Source organism: Symphalangus syndactylus, chromosome 6, assembly GCF_028878055.3.
Source record: "Symphalangus syndactylus isolate Jambi chromosome 6, NHGRI_mSymSyn1-v2.1_pri, whole genome shotgun sequence".
Lineage (NCBI taxonomy): Eukaryota > Metazoa > Chordata > Mammalia > Primates > Hylobatidae > Symphalangus > Symphalangus syndactylus.
Window position 1 is genome coordinate 44,859,682 of NC_072428.2, and position 23,654 is coordinate 44,883,335.

General features: G+C 42.2%; 1 protein-coding gene across 2 annotated transcripts in view; it reads left to right on the forward strand.

Annotated features, from left to right (window-relative positions):
* The window catches only part of GALNT18 (polypeptide N-acetylgalactosaminyltransferase 18), a 351,559-nt gene that overhangs the window by 244,759 nt on the left and 83,146 nt on the right, over positions 1-23,654 (forward strand). For both annotated transcript variants that reach the window (XM_055282415.2, XM_055282416.2), the window contains exons 4-6: positions 340-523; positions 2,221-2,418; positions 6,963-7,077. In XM_055282415.2, the coding sequence (XP_055138390.1) occupies positions 340-523; positions 2,221-2,418; positions 6,963-7,077 (497 nt within the window). The remainder of the gene's footprint in view (positions 1-339; positions 524-2,220; positions 2,419-6,962; positions 7,078-23,654) is intronic.

The following is a 23,654-nucleotide window of genomic DNA, read 5'->3' on the forward strand; positions in this document are numbered from 1 at the left end:
TGCATGATGCTGGAGAACTTGATAAACCGTTTTGAGCTACCATTTTCCCATTGGCTTGTTGTGAAGATTAAATAGACCATGTGTGTGGTGTATATGACCCTGTGCATTGCTGGACCTCAGAAAATACTGAAAATACAGGAAATGTTCCCCTCTATTTTTTCCCTTCAAAACTGAGCTGTGCTGGCCACTGCGGGGACCGCTGAAGAAGACCCAGGGAAGGGAATGGGCCCCCCAGCCTTTCTCTGGGGGTCAGTTTACCCTAAAAGAGTGACTGTTGTGATTGCGCCTTCTGCCTCCTGACCTCCCTCCCATGCTAAGGCTGCATTTTCTCCCTGACAGAGGAACTGAAGGAGAAGCTGACCGAATATGTGGACAAGGTGAACAGCCAGAAGCCAGGCTTCATCAAAGTCGTGCGTCACAGCAAGCAGGAAGGCCTCATCCGCTCCAGGGTCAGCGGCTGGAGGGCGGCCACTGCCCCTGTGGTGGCACTCTTTGATGCCCATGTGGAGTTCAATGTGGGCTGGTAAGTGCCCCTTGGGAGAGGAGGAGGAGTCCCAGTGGGATCTGGGGCTTCGGTTCCAATAGTGCAAAGCATGCTAGGATCTTGGTCATAGCCTAAGGGAAAGGAGATAATTCTGGGAATGGGTGAGATGCAGGTGTGTGAGTGAGCCAGGCAACAAGGCTGGACCTTTAGGGTTTGAGGTGTGGTAGAGGGGAGGGGGTAGCCAGGGGTCAACAGGTCAGTACACAGTGCCTAATATGCATGGTGACATCACATGTGACTCTGGCTGGCAGGGTCGTCAGGGAGAAGGGTACATGCTAAGGGCAAAGCAGAGAGTGCCCGGCTAAGGACAGGGTTCCAACACCTAGGAAAGGAGAGCTGGGCCAGACATGAGGCAGAAGCCCAGCCTCACAACCAGGACCAACACCGAGTGGGCAAAGGTGGGGGAAGGTTGCCCGATGTCACAGGTGCCCTGGGCTTTCCCACTGCCAGACTGGAGGTGGCACGTAATCTCAGATTCTCCCTATGGTGAAACTGTCTAAGAACATCTTTCTTTCTCTGGTCAGAGCTGCTCAGATGCTAGGGAGAAAGGGACCAGACAGAAGGCCCCAGTGGCTGCAGCCAGCCAGGAATAGAGTGGCAGATGCAGACCTCCCTGCAGGGCTGGAGGGCACAGGGCCACCTGCTGCGTGTAACTTTGCCTGGGCCTGGGAGACACAGGCTCTGGAGATGACCATAAGTAGCTGGGGCAAGTAGGTGGCCACCCTTTTATCAATATGCCTGTTGTCACTGGGGTCTGCTCTCCTCCCCAGACTCCACAGTGCCAACCTCTGCCCCAGGGAGTGGGAGACAAGGGCACTTCAGCAGGAAGGAGCAGCAGGGCGTGCACACAGCCTGGCCTGGATGCTGCCATAACAGTCCCAAATTAAGGCTGCAACACAGTCATTTTTTATAGTTGAAGTCCCTGCTTGCCACTTGTGACGATTTAAACAGCATTTTCTTTGGATTTATGGCCAGGATAGGAGAGGGACACTTACTATTTCAAGCTGATTTGAATAAACAATTATGCATCAAATGTATTATTAATGAGAAGCTTATTCCTGTCTGCAAACACATTACTCGCCTGGTGCCTGCAGGGACCTCCCGGCTCCCTGGGAAAGCCCAAATGCCCCACCCCTCCTTGGGTGGTTGGGAAACGCTTTGGGGGGTGGATGTGGCACAGCTGGCATTCCAAGGCAGCATCGCATGGCTGGTGGATGTAGGTTTGTTCTCACCTCCTAGTCTCTGCCATCCTCATCTGTCTTTTCCTCCAGGTTGATACATAGAATTTTAGCAAAATCAAAGCCCAAGGTGAAAGCTTCTTGTGGAATCTTAGATCTGTTTCTTTCTTCTTTTTCTTCTTTTTTATGTCTTGATTTTTTTTTCTAACGGAGAAAGGGAAAGCGAGCAGGCACAGGGTTGGCTGGAATAAGAATCTCTCAGCTCAGCCCTGGATATGCCGATGGAGTGGTGGAGCCTCTTGCCATTCCGGAAATCCTCAGGGAGCAGCGGGAAGTTGAATAGGGGCTCCTTCCCAGAAGGCAGTGCACGTCTCCATCAGAGGAGATGGGCAGGCCTTCCTTCCTCTTTCTGCTGGGGAAGGACCTTCGGGAGATGCTACTCTGGATTTTTCCACCTTGGAAATGGTTACCCTCTCTGGCTGTCTTCTCTCTGCCCAGGGCTGAACCTGTACTCACCCGCATCAAGGAGAACCGGAAGCGGATCATCTCGCCATCCTTTGATAACATAAAATACGACAACTTTGAGATAGAAGAATACCCGCTGGCTGCCCAGGGCTTTGACTGGGAGCTGTGGTGCCGCTACCTAAATCCCCCCAAGGCCTGGTGGAAGCTGGAGAACTCCACAGCCCCAATCAGGTAAAGCAAACCTTTACCTGTGGGTCTCTCTGCTTTGACCTCCAGGCTAGGGACCCCCTACTGGCCCAGTGCTTATTCTCCAACTTGAGCCCCATCGTGGTGATGACAGGGGTGGGCAGGGTTGAAAGGAACTGCAGTCTGATCTTCAGTCACTGCCACAGGCTCTGAAGATCTCAGAATCCATTCACAGCCTCAAAGTGACCCATTTTCACACATCACTGTGAGACGTCTGCTGGGCACCAACCACTGTGCTCCAGGTTGGGGATCCAGAGTGATGAAGATTTGGTTCCCCCTGCCAAAAGCCTGGAGTCTAGTGAAGACTGACAAAATCATTGGAATAGGAACATTATTCTACCATGCAGGCAGAAACTGCGTTGAAAGTGGGGAAATGCTTTTCAGAGGGTAGCATTTTCACTTGTTTTTGAAGGCGAGTAGAAGATGGCTAGGTTAGGGAGTGGACGCCCATATGCAAAGTTCATGAACACAGAGTAGGTTCAAAGTGACTAGAAGTGGGAAGTGAGCCAGCAGCCCCGCAGTGAGGGTGGAGAGGCTGAGAGGCAAGATCGGACCCCACAGGACAGTGTATACCTTGATGATATTTGAGTGTTATTCTGTAAGACTCAGACAAAAGTGACTTCATACTGCATTTCAAAGGTCCCAAGTTCCTTCCTGCCTTTGCTGCCGTCTTCCTAGACTCATGAATGACTCCCCTGTGTGGTCTCGGCTTTTAAGGTTCAGGACTCCTCCAACAGCTGTCCCAACTAGTTTTTATTTCTGTCTGTGTTTGTTTTTGTTTTTGTTTTTGAGATGGAGTCTCTGTCACCCAGGCTGGAGGGCAATGGCATGATCTCGGCTCACTGAAACCTCTGCCCCACTGGGTTCAAGTGATTCTCCTGCCTCAGCCTCCCAAGTAGCTGGGATTACAGGCACCTGCCACTGTGCCTGGCTGATTTTTGTATTTTTTAGTAGAGACAGGGTTTCACCCTGTTGGCCAGGCTGGTCTTGAACTCCTGACCTCGTGATCCACCCGCCTCGGCCTCCCAAAGTGCTGGGATTACAGGCATGAGCCACCATGCCTGGCCTATTTCTGTCTATGTTGATGATACGGTGGGTGTCTTTATGCTCCCTGCAAAGTCCTGCCCGTTACAAAACAGAAGGCACCAGAAGGTGGCCTAGGGTACAGTTTTTGGAGTGAAAGAGATTAGAAGCTCATGTTGTTTTGTATTATATGAGGGAGAAAGGGTGTGAAAAATTTAATTGAAAGTTAGTGATTATTACTTACGATCACATTTTTCCTGGCCAGAAGAAAAAACATATACTCATACTTAAAATGGGATAAAACCACCTAACTTTCCTGAAGTTACCTGCTACCTACTCTGCTCGGGCCCTGCCACAATTCTGTGTTGTTAAACGTTTGCTGAGAGTCTGCTATGTACAAGGGTCTTTTACACAGATTGGCTCATTTGATCATCATCACAACCTGTTGACCGCTCACGTCTCATCCCTGTTTTACAAGAGGAGCAGAGCAAGACTGAGAGAAGCGAATGGCCCTGCCAAAGGCTCTGGGCGGTAGAGCCAGGATCCACCCAGAGAAGCTAGACTCAGTGGCTAGTTTTCACCCCTCTTATTGTCCACTGTTGAGCTCAGAACTGGTGTAGCTGTTTTCTGCTCCCAGGCCTGATGAATGTTGTTGGAAGGAAACATGCCCCCACGCAATGAGCATTCCTGCAGAAGACTGCATTGAGAGTAACTATTTCTGTTCTGCTCGTCTCTAACTGTATTGGTCCAGCCTTAATCAGCAAGCCTGCATTCCAGGTCCTTGCCAGACAATGCCATCTCAACCTCAAATTTTCTATCAATTTTTATCAAAAACTTGGTTGAGGGAAATAACTTTTACGGAAGATTTTTGGAAGAACATTCCTGGTTTTATTCCCAGATGAAGACAGCTCCACAGAAAGCTGTGATTTATACAAATGTATCTTGCCCATCTAAGCTCCCTTTTCTTTCAAGCTATACTTGAGTGCTTTGCCCACACATGGTGTAAGTCATAAGAAGAGCCCAGCAATATCTTCTAGTGTATTCTAAAGGGATGTCTTTGCAATGGCTGTTTGCTAAGTCGCCAGGTGACCCCATTAAGAAAATCCACATGAGAAATTTCTTTTAAACTGACTGCCAGTCAAAGAAAGCCTTGCTATCCCCAGGGAATCAATTAATATGACATTTTCACGTGAGAACTGTACATTTTGTTTCTAAGACCATGTGTGTTCATTTCCACTTTGACCAACGGGAAACTCAAAGGCAAGCTTTCATGTCTGCTTTAAGAACAATTGAGAGAGGACCTTGGTCTGCACATGCATTCCAATTTGTTGCAATCTTTAGGTCTGTCCAGACATTCATCTATTTATGGTTTTCTATGTATTTTAAATTTTTTCATAAGCTATTTCTAATCCTTTCAGGAATGAGGCAAGGTGTAAATCAATAACCCTTTCATGCTGATAGAATCCACTTAATACTCTAGCCGGTTAATAATAAACCACTGAGGTGGCCTGTGCTCATCTCAGAGTAACTGTTTCAGATTCTGTTCATCACCTGGCTTGAACTGTCAGTTTGAGGAAGGTCCCTTCCTGTGTGTCCTGAAAGCATTTTTCCAGCGTGCCCTGTCGTGTCCAACACTTAGGAATGCAGAGGCAAATGCCGAGACCCCTCTCTGCCAGCCTGATGTTTCTGAATCATCACGTATTTAAAGAGGGGATCTTCTAGACTTAGTGTACAATTGCATCTTTTTACCTTTTTAAATGACCTTTTGAGTGCCAGTTGTGTCCCAGAGGCTCTCAAGTGCTTTAATTTAGTCTGTGTGGGGTTAGAATGGATCCTATGTTACAGATATGGAATCGGAGGCTCAGAGAGGCTAGGGAACTTCTCTTAGAGACATGCACCCAGAAGGGGGATTTTTCCCAGAGAGATTACCTCGAAGGCCTGGGTTCAGTTACCTCCACCACAGCAGGGTCTCAGTGTGCTTTAGGAGTGTTGGATTAGCTTCCCAGGATGCCTGCAGTTCTATGAGGGTGAAGCCATTTAGAATAAAATGCAGTGATTTGAAAGGAAGAGAAACAGTGGCTCCAGGGTGCCAGTCTGCCTGAGAAGTCTCCTGTATCTGCATTCCCCAGGGAAATGACCTGCAAATTCGCCTTTCTCCACCTTGAAAGGTTTCCGTTTTCAAAGACAGGTTCATTTACATGTGATTGACTGACAGTTTTCTCATCCCTGAGGAGCCTTCATTTCTCCTTTTATTCCCCCACTGCCACCAAGTCCTCCAGCCAGGCAAGGGCTAGAAATGGTAGGGATAAGCAGTAGAACAATTCAACATCACTGCATAAGCAGGGCTCTCAGCAGAGAAGCAGCCCCGTGCTCTCACGCTGACTCACCTCATGTGAATCATTCTCTGTGAGGTGCTGCACTGGGTGTCTTCACAGAGCTAGTGAGACCCAAGCTCACAGCCCTCAAGGAAGGAAAAGCCTTCTAGCTCCTGGATCCCATAGCTGTTGGCAGGTTGTTCCAGCCTAAGACCCCTGTTGAATTCCAGACCCAGGCCATGTATCTAAGCTCTGCCTGTTGCTATCTCCTCCTGTGTCACACAGGTACCTTAAGGTCAGTTTTTCCACCACCAATGCTTCTTTCTTTTGAAACCAGCTTCTTCTCCTGTGCCCCTGTATTGATGAGTGGCCCCCAACCCACTGTCACCCAAGCCAGAAAGCCAGATGGCATCCGGTTTCCTCTCCCTTTCTCACCCTTGTGTAGTTCATCTGTTTTGAAGTTCTGCTGATTTTACATCAAAATATGTCTTAAACAATTCATGTCTCTGTTCCTGATACTCTGACTCAGCTCTCCATCATTTTTCACCTGGATACAGCAATGAGCTTCCCAGCTGGGCCCCTCAATTCCCACCCCTTCCCCTCTGGTCACTCACCCACAGCTGCCTAACTATTCTTTTGGAAAAACACAGATCTGCTCACATCACTGTCCTGCTTAAAATTCCTCATGGACACCTATTTACCTGCAGGTAAAATTCAAATATTTTACCCTGCTACCCAAAATCCTTTGCAACCTGGTCCCAGCTAATCTTTCTAAGTGGACCAAGGATGACATACAGATTCCAAGTTGGGGAAGGGTAAGAAAGCTGGTATGCATTCCCAAGCAGGAACAGAGACTGGCTGTGCAGAGGTCAGGGTCAGGGCAGCTAGAGATACAGTCAACCTAGACTGGCAGGCTGAGCACCAGTTCTCAAAGCTAACACACACACAAGCACCACCCCACTAATAGCTGATCCCAGGATGGCAGCTGTCTACCCACTGCCCAGATGAAACAGCCTTTCTGGAGTGGTTGGGTGAGGCCAGACCCATGGGCCACTCCAAGAACAAGGCTCACACTGGGTCTGGCAGCAAAGGAAGGAAGAGAACCAGACTCTCCTGATAGGAAGGCCTTACTGCTCTTACTCCTCGGACAGCTGCACCAGACAGCCCTTCTGCTCTCCCCTGCCCCTGCAGGAGCCCTGCCCTCATTGGCTGCTTCATTGTGGACCGGCAGTACTTCCAGGAGATCGGCCTGCTGGACGAAGGCATGGAAGTCTACGGGGGCGAGAATGTGGAGCTTGGGATCAGGGTGAGTGGGGTTTCTCACTCAAACCGCTCAGCTCAGCTCTCACCAGGGAGAATGAGTCTGGGGGTGGAGAAATGGGTTTTAAGGTTGAGGGTCACAGACTGATTCTGAATGTCCAGTCCTGAACCCTATGTGTGACTGGGATTGGGAAGTCAAGGGTGGAGCCTTTTGACTTTTCAGGAAGAAGAGGACTTCAGAACCTGCTTGGATGGGGGAGGGAGCATGGGAGAGGTTGAGCTGCCAACTCAACGAAACAGCCTCTTTTAAAATCAAACTGAGGCCCATCAGAGTGAGCAAAGGTGTGCTCCAGGAAGCAATAACAGGCATTGGGGGTGGCTGGACAAGAGTGACCCTGAGTCAGCTTCCCTTGGGATTTCTCACCTTGACACTCTCTTTCTTCTCCACAGTGGCCCATAGAACATTCCCGAAGACTTTGTTAAGAGATAGCCCGGGGAAATAAACTCAGGGTTTATAAACAGCAAGATGCAGCCAGGCTCACTGCAGGCTGCTTTCTGACCCCAGGCGCTAGCCAGACCCACAGCCCATTCCTGCCTCACGCCATTCTCCTGCCCCAAAGTACAGGTTTTTTTCCAGCAATCAGCTCGTGGCATGGATCCCCAAGAGGCTCTATGTTATTTCTCATCCTACGGGAACATTTCCTAGGCTTTCTTCTGGCTCTTCCCCCTTGGCTGGTGAAAACAAATCTATGATGAAGCCCTCTTTCCTATCTGAGGTTCCTGTTAGGTCCCCTGGTGTTAGGCAGGAATGTGATGATGGATACAATGAAGGATCTTGTCCTAGAAGGAAGCCTGCCCACCTCTAGGACCAGGGAGTATGCTTGGCAGACCCCATATTGGAGCTGCAGGGTGTCCTCCCCTCGATGGCCCCCACTGTCTTCTCTGTGGGGAACTCTCAGCAGCCAGCCACCCCCACACACTACAGGCTTGCCGATGCTTGGAGAGAGCCCTGTGCCTACTGGTGTCCATAGGGATTATCTGAGATGCTCCACCTCACTGCCAGCCTGTTCACACATCCATGCAGACCTCATCTGGCTGGTTCCACCTACTGGCCCTACTCTGGCACCTTTGGCCTTAGTGTCTGCATCTGGTGTCTCCAATTCTTGATACTCAATTTCCACTGAAGGATTGCAGGGTGGATGCACCCTCCTCTCACCTCTAACCCCCTTCAATCTCCCACCCCACCAGGCAGGCAACTGGCCCTGGATGGCCCTTGCCCCTGACCTGAAGGGGAGATTGGGCACCCACAATGAGCATCTCACAATGCCTGCAATGACCTGACAGGTACTGTGTGGGGCCCGACTCACCACCCAGACTTAATGCTAGGGCTTTGAGGACTGGCGACATGAACAGTCTGTCTGAAGCCGAGCTTAGAAAACACTTCCAGACATCTGTATTCATTGAAACCCTGAGAAATTGCTTTGGAAGCAGTCAAAATGCGTGGGCTTATTGGGGAGCTAATGTATTCATAGAGGACAGCCCCTGCATAATCACCCTCGTTTCTGCAGCTCTCTCTACATTGGCCATTTATTCCCCATTTGTGTCCTCGCCATCTCATTTCAGCACTGCTCCTGGATAAATGCTCACCCCAAACATAATATTTTTCATGAGGAGCTGCTGTCAGGAATTGTCTGAGTGGGTTGGACCGCCTCCATTCGCTTGTGTTCTCCGGGTAAAAATGTGCAGGAATGGAGAAAGGAATTAGATTTGTGAACTCTGCTTCCAACATGTGTGTGAGTCAGTCACAGAGTGGAGATTTCTGGCTTTTCCTTCCTTAGATTATAAAGTTATAAAGCTATTCTGGAGTGTGGGCCTGGGTGAGGCTCTCAAATGCAAGTTAAAATGTCTCTGGGTGGTTTCGTGTACAGAGTTTTAAATACAGTTAGCAGTGATATCTGTTTTTTTTTTTTTTTTTTTCCTCCGTCTCTTCTCTCTCAGTTGACAGAAATGAAGTGTCATTGGAGTTGAAGAACGGGTGGCATTTAAAACAGAGAACCGACAAGCTGTTAACTGGCAAAACTGAGTACAAACGGGAGGGATGAGTTCATTTGAATTTCAGTTCCCCCTTTAAGGATTACAGAACCACTGATCATCAGCAAAACAGATTTTCTCCTTTGGTTTGGTTATTAGTATTTGCCTTTCTTTCATGTTTGATGAGTTAACTTTTCAGTGGTTCAGTTTCATCTATAAAGTAGCACACCTGCCCTAATTACACCATAGGCTTGTGTATCGATATGAAAGACATCACTTTTTACCCTTTGCTTAAGCAGAGGCAAATTATTCAAAGTCCTTACCTATCTGGAACACAGAAAGTTGCTTGCCCAATTACTGAATGCCTGCTTTGTGCCATGGGTCATGCTGGCACTTATGTCATCCATCCACGAAACACCCTAAAAAGACTATTATTGTAATAGTGTTTTTTTTTCCATATGATACTGTGAAATTAGGGGCTTACATATGTCTCAAGGTCATGTACCTCGTAAGAGGTAGAGAAAGGATTCAGCCCCAGATCTTTATGATTCAAGGACTAGACAGACATATCACAGTGATCTAGGGATAAAAGTACTTTGAGCACCATCTCAAACAAGATATTGCAACAGCCATGCAGTAATTATCTTCTACTTTATTCACAATTATGTCTACTGAGTTCCTATTTAAAGCCTTCTTCTTATTTTGTGCTCTGTTTTTTTTTTTTTTTTTTTTCTGATTTGTAAGTCGGCAACACAATGAGAAAAAGGAAGGAGCTACTATGGCCAAGCACAATGAAATGAGTGAGAAATAAGAGCTGACACTGAATTGAAAACAGAAAGATTATATAAATGATAACTGTAAAAGTGCTAGAATGCATACGAAAACATTTAAAGGCTGGCAAGGGATTGAAATTGTTGGAGACTGTTATGGTTTGAATTAAGTGCCCCCAGCCCCAATATGTCCTAACCTCTTGTGACTGTGATCTCATTTGGAAACGGGGTCCTTGCAGATGTAATCAAGTTAAGATAAAATTGTGCTGGATTAGGGTGGGCTCTAATCCAACAAGACTGATGTCCTTATAAGAACTGGAAAATTTGGTCACAAGAAGACATAAAGGAAAGACAGCCATGTGAAGGTGGAGGTAGAGACTGGAGTTATGATGTCAAAAGCTCAGGAACACCTGGGGCTATTGAAAGCTGGAACAGGCAAAGAAGGATCCTTCCCTAGAGGGCTGGGAGGGAACACAGCCCAGTCAATATGTTGATTTCAGACTTCTGGCCTCCAGAACTGTGAGAGAATAAATTTATGCTGTTTTAGGTGATCCAGATTGTGATACTTTGTTATAAGAGCCCCGGGAAACCAACACAGGGACAAAAAAAGTAAGCCAAAGTAGGAACCTGGAGAAAGGTTGAGGCTATTCTATATGGAGAATCTGGTGACATTTAAGTTTATGTTTTCTCAACTTCATAAAATACAGAGAACAGAAAGCCTAAGGCTTGCCTTACTTCCCATAAAGCTGGGACTCCAAAGGCCTGTTTTCTCAGTGTAAAATAGAAATCCTCTCTGGAGAAAGAGCCTTTTAACCCAGGCCACACAATTCCCACAGGGGGAGTTTTAAGGAATATGAATTCACAGTTTTAAAAACATCACAAAACAGACAAGGGAAAAAGAAAGTAACAAGAGGAAACAGCAGCAAAATTAGTGGACAGCCAAACCTGACCCACAAAGTCTCCAACTGTTGAATCCATCAGACAAGGAATATAAAGTAGGTTATATTATACACTTAGAAAAAGAAGAGATTGAAAATATGAATAAGAAGCAAGACACTATAAAAATAATCAGTCATAGTAGGCTAAAAATGGAGTTTCAAACATGAAAAATGTAAAAATGGCCATTAAAAGCTCAACAGATGGGCAGAATAGCTACATGAACGTTATTAAAGGAATAAAATTAAGAAACTGGAAAATAGATCTAAAGAAATCACTCAAAATCAGCCCAAGGGGCCTAGAAAAAAATTGTGAAAAAATGTTGAAAGACATGTAGAATTGAGATTGTGGATTTAGTATCTTCTAATTCCAAATGGAGATGATCCTCTTTCTCCAGAGAGGATTTCTATTTTCTGAGAAAACAGTATGGAGGGTTAGGCAAAAAACATTTAAATAAATGATGGCTTAAAATTTTCCCAAACTGATAAAAGACACCAATCCTCAGATTTAAGAAGTCATGCCGTCCAAAGTGAGGTAAATATAAAGATATCCCTATTTAGATATGCCATAGAGGAACCACAGAATATCAAAGACAAATAAAAGATCTTACTGCAGTCAAAGAGAAAAGATAGATGACTTAAGTCAATAATAATTAGAATAACAGCTGACTTTTCAACTGTAACGATGGGACCCAGAAGACTATGATATAATGTCTTCAATACACTGAGAGAAAATAATTGTCAACCTATAAGTGTATGCCCAATAAAAACATCCTTCAAAAACTATTTGAACCTAAAGACTACGGAATAGGTTACAGGTGTGCAGCAGCACAGCAGCTTGTATCTCTTTCTTCTAGAGCTAAACATTCAGGCAGATCCTAGGTTTATAGCACAACACAGTACCGCACAGTTGTTAATTATCTTAATAACAGTCCCGAGTCATAAAAAAAGGTCTCCATTGTATGCTGTATGCTTATTCAATAAGACAAAAAGTACCTACATATATGCAAAGATTTCTATGGAAAATATAAGACTTGTTAAATTTCTGTTACTGAAATAGGCAACTTCTCAGTTGTATGGAATGGACATGGAGAAACTGATTAAAAAGCCTAGCCTATTTATTATGCTTTAAATTCAATTCACTTCTTTAATATGAATCTTGGCTGTCTTCATCTTTCTGGAATGGAAACCAAAGAAGTAGGGGGTGGTGGGGAAGAATGCCACTACAACCACAGCCAGTGCCCCACCCATGGTGTCCAGAGCAGGCAACCAGAGAAAGACCCCTCTCCTCTCCATCTTGCCCCAGCTGCGAATGACTCCTGACTGGATTGAGCTGTTAGAAATGTATTACAGAGAAGAGAGTCTCCCAGAAAGGATTTGCTGTTGGAAAGACACCCACTTGAACATATCTGCAAGTCACTGACTCCTTCTCTGAATATCTAAGCTTTACCCACTTGGGGTTTCTTACTGGCATTTTAGAATCTTTGTCTTGGGATGTTCATAATCATTTTTCTCTTTAGAATATGGTCTGCTATTACAATGACACTTACACAGATTTTTCATCCTCGAGGATGACCTTTTACTATCTGCTTCTAAGACTGGATGATTGTTGTTATTCTTCATTCCCTAGTGCCAGCTTGCCCCTTTTAACTGCTTCTTCTAAGCCTCATCACAAGATCTGATTGGGAGTAGAATCCCTCACTGTGAGTGATTCTGTCTCTCTCCCTGTGTAGCTGAGTAACATCTAGGACAGGAGGAAGTGAAGCTGACTGGCTCCACTTTGGGCCTTGGGAGCACCAAGGAATCATTTAAGGTTTCCTTATCTGGCTAGCCTTATAGAATAGCTTATTAAAGCAGAAATATGCATCTGAGATTTCTCAGTACCTTGGACAGTGACTTTATTCTAAACTCATTAAGTGTTTCTGTTGTCCTAGTCTGCCAGTTTTCATCCCCTCTCCTAGGTTTTTTCCTCAATCATGGAGAACCTAATACCTATACATGCCCTGGCAAAATACCAATGGCTATTCCACAGAGCATGAGGGATGAAAGAAGCAAAGAAGGTGTGGACACAATAGAAGGAGTATACTTCACATATTACAAAGTCACTAGATATCAAAAATCCCCTTACCCCCTACACTGGGTTTGTCTGCTGCTTCTATATCAGCTAAATAACAATGGCAGTACCTTTCATCTATGTTTTCAAAATTCTTTCCCTACAATTATCCTATTTATTGCACACAGCAATCAAATGCTGAAGGCAAGCCAGAGAGTATTATCCTGATAGTGTTATATGATTAAAAATGTTTATGTTGGTCAAAGAGTTAATTCATTCTTATGCTTTATTATCTCATTATTCTAATCATTATTTTTAACAGTAACGATAACAAGAAGAAATTAATTTAAGTACTTCATACAGTTCTCTATACAAGCATATCATCATATCTATTCTATATGTTGATGCACATGTGCATAAAAATACTACCACACATTTTATATAGTGCTTTATTTTTTAAGACACACATTAATTTATATGTATTATAGCCATGCTTTTTATTCAAATGACACTCAGGAATCTGTGTTGCAAGCTGAGAAAACTGACTCAACCTAACTTAAAGAGAAAAGAAATTTATTGGAAGGACATGGGTATCTCAAAGAATTAACTTGCTTTTCAAAGAAGCAGATTCAGAAAACAAGCAAAAGCCAACAGAGGCTAAACAGCAGAAACTACAGCCAAGGCCACATGGTCATAATAGTGTATTTGGGACAATACCTCTGACCCTACTGCCATGACTAGATGGTCCTACCACTGGGTACTGGGCACTGTTGCTTGGGTTTTGGTGACATTCACAAAGATTGGAAGTCCTGAGTGATAGCACACGATTAGCTAAATCTAGGTTTATGTACATACCTTTGCTTCGAGGGGACTGTGACAGATCATATAGCTCTTTTCAGTTTCTACAGTTCAAGAATTACACATGACAGAGTTCCTCTTATGGGAAATGGAGTTTGAACCTAGGTTTGTCTGTCCTCTAAAGCAAGTAATATACTATGTAGGTATTCTTCTTCATATTCCAGATACTTTGTCATAAATGAGACTTGAAAAAACTCTCTATTGAAATCAAATCAAAACCACAATGAGATACCATCTCACACCAGTCAGAATGGTGATTATTAAAAAGTCAGGAAACAATAGATGCTTGTGAGGCTGTGGAGACATAGGAATGCTTATACACTGGGAATGTAAATTAGTTCAACCATTGTGGAAGACAGTATGGTGATTCCTTGAGGATTTAGAACCAGAAATACCATTTAATCCAGCAATCCCATTACTGAGCATATACCCAAAGGAATATAAATCTTTCTACTATAAAGACACATGTACATGTATGTTTATTGCAGCACTATTTACAATAACAAAGACATGGAACCAACCCAAATGCCCGTCAATGATAGCCTGGATAAAGAAAATGTGGTACATATACACCATGGAATACCATGCAGCCATAAAAAGGAAGGAGAACCTGTCCTTTGTGGGGACATGGATGAAGCTGGAAGCCATCATCCTCAGCAAACTAACACAGGAACAGAAAACCAAACACCACATGTTCTCACTCATAAGTGGAAGTTGAACACTGAGAATACATGGACACAGAGAAGGGAACAACACACACCAAGGCCTGTTGGGGGTTGGGAGTTGAGGGAAGGGAACTTAAAGGATGGGTCAATAGGTGCAGCAAACCACCATGGCACATGCATACCTATGGAACAAACCTGCACGTTCTGCACTCATATCCCATTTTTAGAAGAAATAATGAAAAAAAGGAAAAAAGAGAAAAAACTCTTTATTATGGACAATATCGAATATATACAGAAACAGAGAGATAGTAAAATAAATCCCATTGCAGTTGTTACCTTGTTTCAATATTGTCAACTTATGGCCAATTTGGTTTTATCTTTACCTCTGCCTAATCCCCCACCTAACTCTAGTTATTTTGAGGGAAATCTCAGACATCATATCATTTCATCAAAAATATTTCAGTATGCATCCAAAATAGATAAGGACTTTTAAAGAACCATGGCCACAATGCTATTTTCAGTCCTAAAAGAGTTGAAAAGAATACTGTAATACTGTCAAATATTCCAGTATACACATTTTTCTAATTCTTTCATAAGTTTTTGTTTTGTTCTACAATTTGTTTGCTTGAATCAAGATTCAGTTGGTTAATTTGTCTTTCCAGTCTCCACAACCTACTGAATATCTTTCTCCATCTCTTTTTTTCCCCCTCTTGTAATTTCATTTTTGAAGAGATCATGTCATTTTTCCTGCAGAGATTCTCACAGTCTAGATTTTCTTGATTACATTCCCCTGATGTCATTTAACAGGTTCTTCTGTCCCATATATTTCTAAATAACTAAATTGGTAGTTAAATCTAAAGATTTAGGTTCAATTTTGTAGCAAGAATATTTCATAGACAGTATGTGTGTACTTCCTTCACGAGGTACATGATGTCTACTTGTGTTCCCATTTGTGATGCTAACCATCATTGCTGATTATTGCCTAGATTCAGTAATTCCTTAGGGGTTACCAAATAGTAATATTTTAATTTTATTTCTCTTTCCTCATTTGTTAGCTGAAATACTTCTTGTAGAGACATTTACAATAATCCATTTCTTGGTTGCCCAGAAGTACAAATAAATTCATTTGGAAAAGTCAGGATAAATAGTTCTTTCTATAATAGCTTTCAAAATAATGAATTGATTCTCAACCACCCTCCAAAGGGGACCAATTCGTTTTTTAGTATCTCTGTGAACTTATAGGTTTAAACATATTTGATGTATTTCAATTAATTATCCTTACATACATTTAATGTCCTTATTGACTTGCAAATGTCCCACCTTTGTCCATTGGAGGCTGTTGACATTTGTCCATGGGTCCTTTTGACTCTTTAATGGCTTCCCTGCCACGAGGAGGGTTCTAGGCTCATCTTACACATTTCCTGCTCCAGACTGGTAATTAGCTACTTCCCTAAGGAACCCAGCTTACTGTTAGTGAGAAATGGTATTTAAAACCACAATCTGGGCACTGGGCATGCTCATTGCTACTGGGTTGGTCCATGTTTCTAGGTCTTTTCAGTAGTCAGAGCTAGAAATTATTATTATTATTATTATTATTATTGAGCTAAAATATTTCAGGCATTCATGATGATCTTTCTCATTCAAACTTAGGACAACAGAATTTTACTTCATCAGTTTTACATCTATATTTCCTTTCTTTCATGCCAAAATTTCTGGTTCTTGATGACAACAACATAGGTACCTGTTTATTTTATTCCCTAGAATGCACAAGACTGTTTCAGCATATTAATGACAATGCTACCACCAATGATGTGATAAATTAAATGGTTTAATTTATTTTGCATTTCTTCTTTAGATTTTATCCCACTAGGATGTACAGTCAAATTACTATTATCCACAGTTATCTAGAAGTGTTCCTCTCTGTACAGTTGTCCTACCAACTTAAGAAGTATGATCAGTTGTTTCATTTTGCTTCTGACTTTTATATTTAAATGTTTATAGTCGTATAAATTTATATTTAGTTTATAAAAATGAGGTAAATATACAGTCCAAAGTCAAATCTACAAAATAAGGAAGTTTCAGCATTGTTCTCTTCATCCTGTTTTCTGACTATTTCCAATGTAAACATTTATTTTTGTTTGTTTTACTTAATACTTTGAAAAAAGGCAAGAAAGTGTGAATATATATTCGTAGGTCCCCTTTCTTAGATAAATGGTAGTATACTATGCACATTTTTATTATCTCATTTTTTTCTGAAGATTGATCTATAACAGTATATAGAGATATTCCTCATTCCTTTCTTACAGTTGCATACTACTCAAATGCATAAACATTTTATAGTTTATTCTACCAATTTCCTTTTGAGAGCGTAGTGCTATAATTAATAGTCTTTTGCATACTTTTTTCATATTTTTATTGGTTATCTTTTGGATAGATTCCTAGAAATGGAATTGTGAAGTCAAAGGGTAAATGCATATGTAACTTTGCTAGACATCATCAAATATCCCTCCAGAGGGGTAGTATTTCAGAGGGGTAATATTTTTCCCACCAGGAATGATGAAGGTGCCTGTCTTCTCACAGCCATACCAACAAAGTATGTTGTGGAATATTTTTTTTAACCAATCTGACAGATGAGAAAGGCCTTTCAGGGTAGTTTTAATTTGCATTTCTCTTATTAAGAACTAGGTTGAAAAGCTTTTCATATGATTAAGGCTATTTGCATTTCTTTTTTCTGTAAGCTGTATCTTTGGCCCACTTTCCTACAGGGTTGTTAGTCTTCTCTCTATTTTTAAATATCTTTACACATTAGAGATGGTAATACTTTGCCCATCATCCAAATTGCAAGTATTTTCTCCCAGTTTGTTACTTGTCTTGATTTTACTTCTCATGTTTGTTTGTTTGTTTGTTTTGCCATCCAAAGGCTGCTTTTTTCATGTTTTTTCTGTTTCATGTAAGCAAACTTTTTTCTTCTTGCTTCCAGATTTTAATCATAGAAAATCTTACCCACTCTCAGGTTATAAAGAAATTCACTTATGTTTTCTTCTAATACTTATATGACTGTATTTTTTACATTTTAATCTCCAATTCATTCAGAATTGATCCTGCAGTTTGGTGTGAGGAATGGATCCAATGTCTTATTTTCCTATATGGTCAACCAGTTATCCTAACACCTTCTATTCAAAATAATATCTTTCCTCACTGCTTTGCAAAATTACCTTTATTGTACAATAAATTGCCACATACTTTTGGGTCTGTTTCTGGATTTTCTATTTTGGTTTCATTGATCTGTTGGTCTATTTATGTACTAATATCACACAATTTCATTTTTATAGGCTTTATGTTTGTAAGTCCACAGGGTGAATTTAGCCTAGCAAACTAATGCAGAAAGGTCTTGGATTCAAAGGAGGGGAAGATCTAGGCAAGACACAAATATCATCTTTCCTTCTTCTTTCCTGCTGGACTTTAAAACACATGATGTCAGGATTTATGGCTGTTTAATTTTCATAATGGTGCTTGGAGCCTAGTATGTGCTGAGAGAGCAAGCTTTGAATTTACAGACAAGTCACATATAAGAAAATATATTCTATATGCCTCAGAAAGTCAAAGCTATTAACAGTGAGTATAAGCTGTAAGAAATGTAGTTACTCAATATCAGAAACATAAATTAGAACCATAAAAAAATAGATGCTAATGATACAGTGAGCTCCCTATGTTAGGACATCTTCAAGTATCACTAGAAAGATAGATAGAAAGATAAACTCTATGACCATAATACTAATGATTAATAGTAATATGGTAGTTATTATATGTGAGCTACTGTCCTAAGTGCTTTACATGTATTAATTCACTTAATCCTTGCAGTACCTTGAAATGTAGGTACTATTACTATCTCCACTTACAGATGGATATACTGAAGCACAGAGAGAGGTGATATAACTTGCCCAAGGTTACATGACTGGTAAGTGGTAAAGATGCGATTTGAACCCAAGAAAGGTGGCTTCGGAAACCATTTATGCCTGGTCTAAGAAGGCATAGCATTGTGGTCTTCAGTAAGAAATCTGACAAAATTTCCCATCACTTCCAGGTGGTTCATTATTTATTCATTCATTCATCCTTCAAACATTCACTTTCCCCCTGCTGGGAAATTGGAGATGAATGACAGCCCCTGCCTTTGAGTGGCTCTCAGCCTAGCTGGAGAGACAACCACCTTACCACGTTCTGAGTACCCATCTCAGACTGTAGAAAACGTCATGAGCTTAAACAGAATGTTTGACCCTTCCTTCCATTTTGACTTTGAGGACTTTCTGTGTTCTTTGATCTACCAATGGCAACAGTAACAAGTACACAACTCAACCTGCTACACTTTTTATGTGGTATTTCTTAGAAATTGTTATTTAAAAATCAAAAAATGCAAACAATTACCTTGTTTTTTCCAATCAATGAGTAATGGTAAAGACAATCAACTCAAGCTAAAGCAACAAATAAAAATGAGCATAGCAAAAACTATAAAAGCTAAAAAGTTGCCTGAAGAAATGAATGTTAACATGATTTACATTTGCAAAATTTGATTCAGGAAAACTAAACTTGGTGGAAATCATTACCACCAAGAAAAACCCTGTGATGGAGGCCATAATTATAAAATGTGTTATGGGTAAAAGCATACTGATAGAAGAACCCTATCTTAGTTGTAAAATCAATGCAAAAAAGTGTTAACCCCAGTGAAAATAATTCTGCTAAAATAAAACTAGAAAATTAGTATAGACGGAAATATTTTAATTTTGTCATATAGAAAATTGATGAAGAGAATTAAATTGGCTTAGTGACATTTACTCAAAAAAGAGTTTCTGAGTGAAAATTCATCACTGAGCGTAATTCAGGTTAATGCGCTAAACAGGGCACAGCCTGCTCAGGGTCAAAACAGCAAGGCTGAAAGATCCTGCTGCATTGCGAGAGCACCAGGGGGGAGCAACCACTCCACCTGGGGGAGTTGGGTGGGGCTTCACAAGGGAGGTGGCATTGAGGCAGACTCCTGAGGAAGGAGTGAGCATCCTGAAGATGGGGATTTGACCCGTCAGCACTGACCTGTCAAGGTCTGGGACGTCTGAGATTTGGTGTAGTGATGTATACTCTTGGGCAACAGAAGTAGATGCTTTATTCCATAAAGCGAGACCCATTGTTGTATGGTGGAGTAAGTGTTATAACATAGTATGTTTATCTATGTGGTCTTCTGAGGCCAAGAATTTCATCCAAAAGGAACTTCCATTTATTGTATGCTATTTGGCAATCACTTGTGTGTATTATTAATTGTTGTATGATCCCTGTGAGGTCCATGCTGTTATCCCTATTTTGTAAATTAGAAACCTGGAGGAAATTAGATTAAATAACTCCCTCCTTACCCAGGACCACTCAAGATTAGAACCAGCCTGACTGGTTTTAAAATGAATGCCTTAATCACTATGTCGTGTTGTTTTTCCACCTTTACCTTCGGGGTTTAAAATCACTGATGGCATAAAGGTTAATTTCAAGGGTTAACTCGGGCCAGCATTGCTTTGGAAAATGACCACAGTACCATTTCAGTGCTCAGTGATTCAGCCGCATCTCTCAGGAGTGCTGAGGCCTAAATCAGATGATACTACACAATGTCCTCACTGGACATGGCAGGAGACTTCAGAACTGAAGGGGTAACAGTCAAGGGCTGAGCCAGAGTCCACAGAGTCAGGAAGGAGACAGATGGGGGATTACTAAATGAGAGGAGCCAGAACAGAGAGGAAGTCAGAAATCTGGGCCCAGGGGAGGAGAGACAAAGAGGAGGAAGAGAAAGCAAGGAAGGGTCCCTGGCAATTGCCTAGAACGGGCATCATCACTATTTGAGACTTTAAAAAATATGTATCCATGGTTAAAGGGCTGGAGACTTCGCTAAAATTACCAGTGAAGGCAGTCCAGGCAGGTTAATGTGTACAGGTTAATGTGTGTTATTGAAGCACATGATAGACTGGGTATGTGGTTCTCCCCAAAGGCCTTGGACCCAGAGGTCTGAGTAATCTCAGCTGACTGTTAGTATCATGGCTGTTCTCAGCTAGCCATAAGGAAATTAATTAAAAACATTGGACACCACAGTTTCAGGTAAAGCAACCTCGTCTTTGCCCACATAGTTAGAGAGATGTGAGGAGAAAGGGGTCTGGGGACCAGCATTTTTGCTTTGCTGAAAAGGTCTCAGAAAACCACCAGATACAACGTCTCACAGAAAAGCTGCAAGCAGATTCTTTTATTTCCCATCCCTGGAGGCAGAGAAAATTAAACACCTTAAATTGGATTTTAGTTTCTAGTTGCTTCTAAATGTTACGGTTGGCTCAAGCCAGCTGGAGTTCAGAATAACCTGAGAGCTTGGGATAATATGTGTGTGTGTGTGTGTGTGTGTGTGTGTGTGTGTGTGTGTGTGTGTGTGTGTTTTGTGTGGATTGGGGCTGTGAGCTTTGCCACTGTTTTGTATCATTTTGTCATGAATTGGAATCCCTTTAGCATTGTCCTTCAGCTGCTGTGGTGGGGTAACACCTAGAGAAGGCTGACAGTTGTATGGTGGTGTAAGTGTTTATCTATGTGGTCTTCTGAGACCAAGAATTTCAAAAGACACCAAACAGATTTCAAGCTTGCAGGCCTTTGTGCTTCCAAAGGGAATTTTCCCAATGACCCACAGCCTTAGCTAAGTCATTGTCCATCTGTTCCCTTAGAATTGTTTTGGATTTTAATAATTTGAATGATTATTAGAAGTCAAGACTTAGTCTTTCCTAGTTCTTATAAATGAGTTATTAAGTGTCCAACAAAGATGGCACTGATATTTCAAACTCAGATGATGGGAGGTTTGAGGGTGCCATTGGCTAAAGGAGACTTCGAGATAGTTTGAGGGGGAAAATGTGGCCCGTTTGGCATTAGAAATAAGAGTGGAAATAACCAAAAAGCTTGCATTATTCATCTGTCTATTCATTCATACAGTGAACATATATTATATTCCGTAATATGTAGTTGGTGTTAAGATAGAGAGAAATATAATACCTGGACTCAACAGAAAGCCAAAACTATAAAACTAAGGTAAAAAGGAAGAAAAAACTTTGAGGTAAGACAATGTGATCGGGTGCCCTCTATGTGACCATTTCTGAAAAGAGAAGAGATTATAGAATTGGACACGGGCATAGGAGATGGAGGCAGGGACAGTGTGATCCCACAGCCACAGAGAAGAATCAGCCAGAAAGATAGGAGCTGTATTGGTGGAAAATCACAGATGTTAGGGGAAGGCAGCATTTCAGAACTCAGACAGGCAGGCAAACATGAATACTAATGATAATAGCTACCATTTGTTGAACATTTATTTTGTATTTAGTGCATTTATTCAATAAATATTTATAAAGCACCTACCATTCTGGATGCTGTGCCAAGCACTGGATATGCAGTGATGAATGAGATAACTTAGCTTTGCCCTCATAGAACTCATATTCTAGTGAGTTTTATGCTGTATGTCATTTACCCCTCCCAAGAATCACAGGAAACCAGAATTACTGTTACCATTTTACAGATGAGACCACTGAGGCTCAGAGAAGTTAAGGAACTTGCCCTGGTCCCAAGAGAAAAAGTGGAGAAGCCTGGATTTAAACACAGTTCTGGCCAAAGCCTATGAACGAACAGCCTGTGCTCTGAGAAAGCAAATGGAGAAAAGGCATTAGATACAGCCATAAGAAGGCTTTGGAGGGAATAGTTGGAGTCGAGGGGAAGTGATAGAAGACAGATTTCAAAGGGCTAAGGAGGGAGTGGGTGGAGATTCATGGAAGGTGGAGAGTTTAGAGATTGTATTTGACCAGAAAGGGAGGCAGAGGGACTCCTTGAAGACTGGGAATCTAGTGCCTGCTTGTAGGCAGAGGGCAAGTGCCTGAGCCTTGAGAAAGTACAGACTTGACCTTGAGAGAGTAGTTGAAATTTTGTTGCCTTCTAGGTGGTCAGCTGTAGATAGACCTTCTCCTGGGACCTGTAGGGCTTGAAATTCCCAAGGCCTTTGAGGTCGGAGCAACCTGAGGCCTCTGAGGCCAAAGCTTCTGGGATTTGATGGTGTTCCCTAGCTGGTGATCTCCATATATAAGGACATTTCGGTACCCCAAGCAGCCAGTCTAGAACCGATTGGTCTGCCTCTCACCCAGCGGCTCCAGGAAGGCATCTGAAAACATGGAGCAGGAAGCTCTGTGGCCATTGCGTGTTATCTCCTAGCACACCAGCCAGCCTTGGAGTGACTTTTTGCAATTACAAACCAGCAGCTGAGTAGATGCAGTTTAAAAGTATGTTGTAAAAGTTTTATGGTTAGTGAAGATAAGTGCAAAATTAATCCCTACAGAACAAAGCAATTTAAAAAGTACATAATGAAGCGATTAGCTAGAAATGGTGGGGAGCAGAAGGAGAGTGCCCATGAACAATTTTACTCAGGAATGGTCTTCACACTTAGGTTTTTTCAATTGCGTTCAATGAGGGAGCTGTATAAAAGAGAGATTAATAACATGCACAAACGAGGTAACAATTGATAAAGGATTTGGGGAGTCAACCCGAAGGAAATTTTTACCTTCTTAAAAAGTTGGGATGAAGGGGAAACATAGCCATAAAGGCTTTGATTGAGACAATTGGTGAACTTTGATTATAGACTGGGGATTTGATAATAGTCATGTATCAATGTTTAATTTCCTGAATTTTGGAAAAAAGCAAAAACAAAAGCCAAAGAAACCTGGAAGTTCACAATGTATGTTAAAGCTCTCCAGAGTCATTTTCTGTCTTCCTTTTGTTTCCATTTTTGCTCTTTGTTCTTCTTTAGCTGAGTCTGCATGCTGGTTTGTATCAGACCCTGGAAGGTAGCTTCTTGGCCACCATTACATTGTTATTCTAGTTTTCCTGAAAGAGACCACCAAGCAAGGCCAGAATCAGTTCCTCAGAAGAACTGCCACAAAATGAGCAAGAGTTCCTTCTCCTCCTGCTCTGACACTGCTGTGGTTTTCCTTGGACAAGACCTGATATTCATAAATCTGAAGTTGCAGAAGGAGGGGTCAGGGGCATCTCCAAATACAAGTGTTCTTGGCTTTGTAAAGCAATGCAAGGGGCAAGGTACCTGTGAGCACGTTTTTTTCTAGTGCTGTGGGTGCTGGTATCCAGAAATTACCCTTGCACACAAGTTTTTCTATAAAGTCTGGTATCCAGAAATTACCCCTGTGCACAAGTTTTTCTATAAAACAAAGCCTACCTGTATACAAAGTCAGTCCTGAAAGTAAAGAGTTAACCCCTGGTGT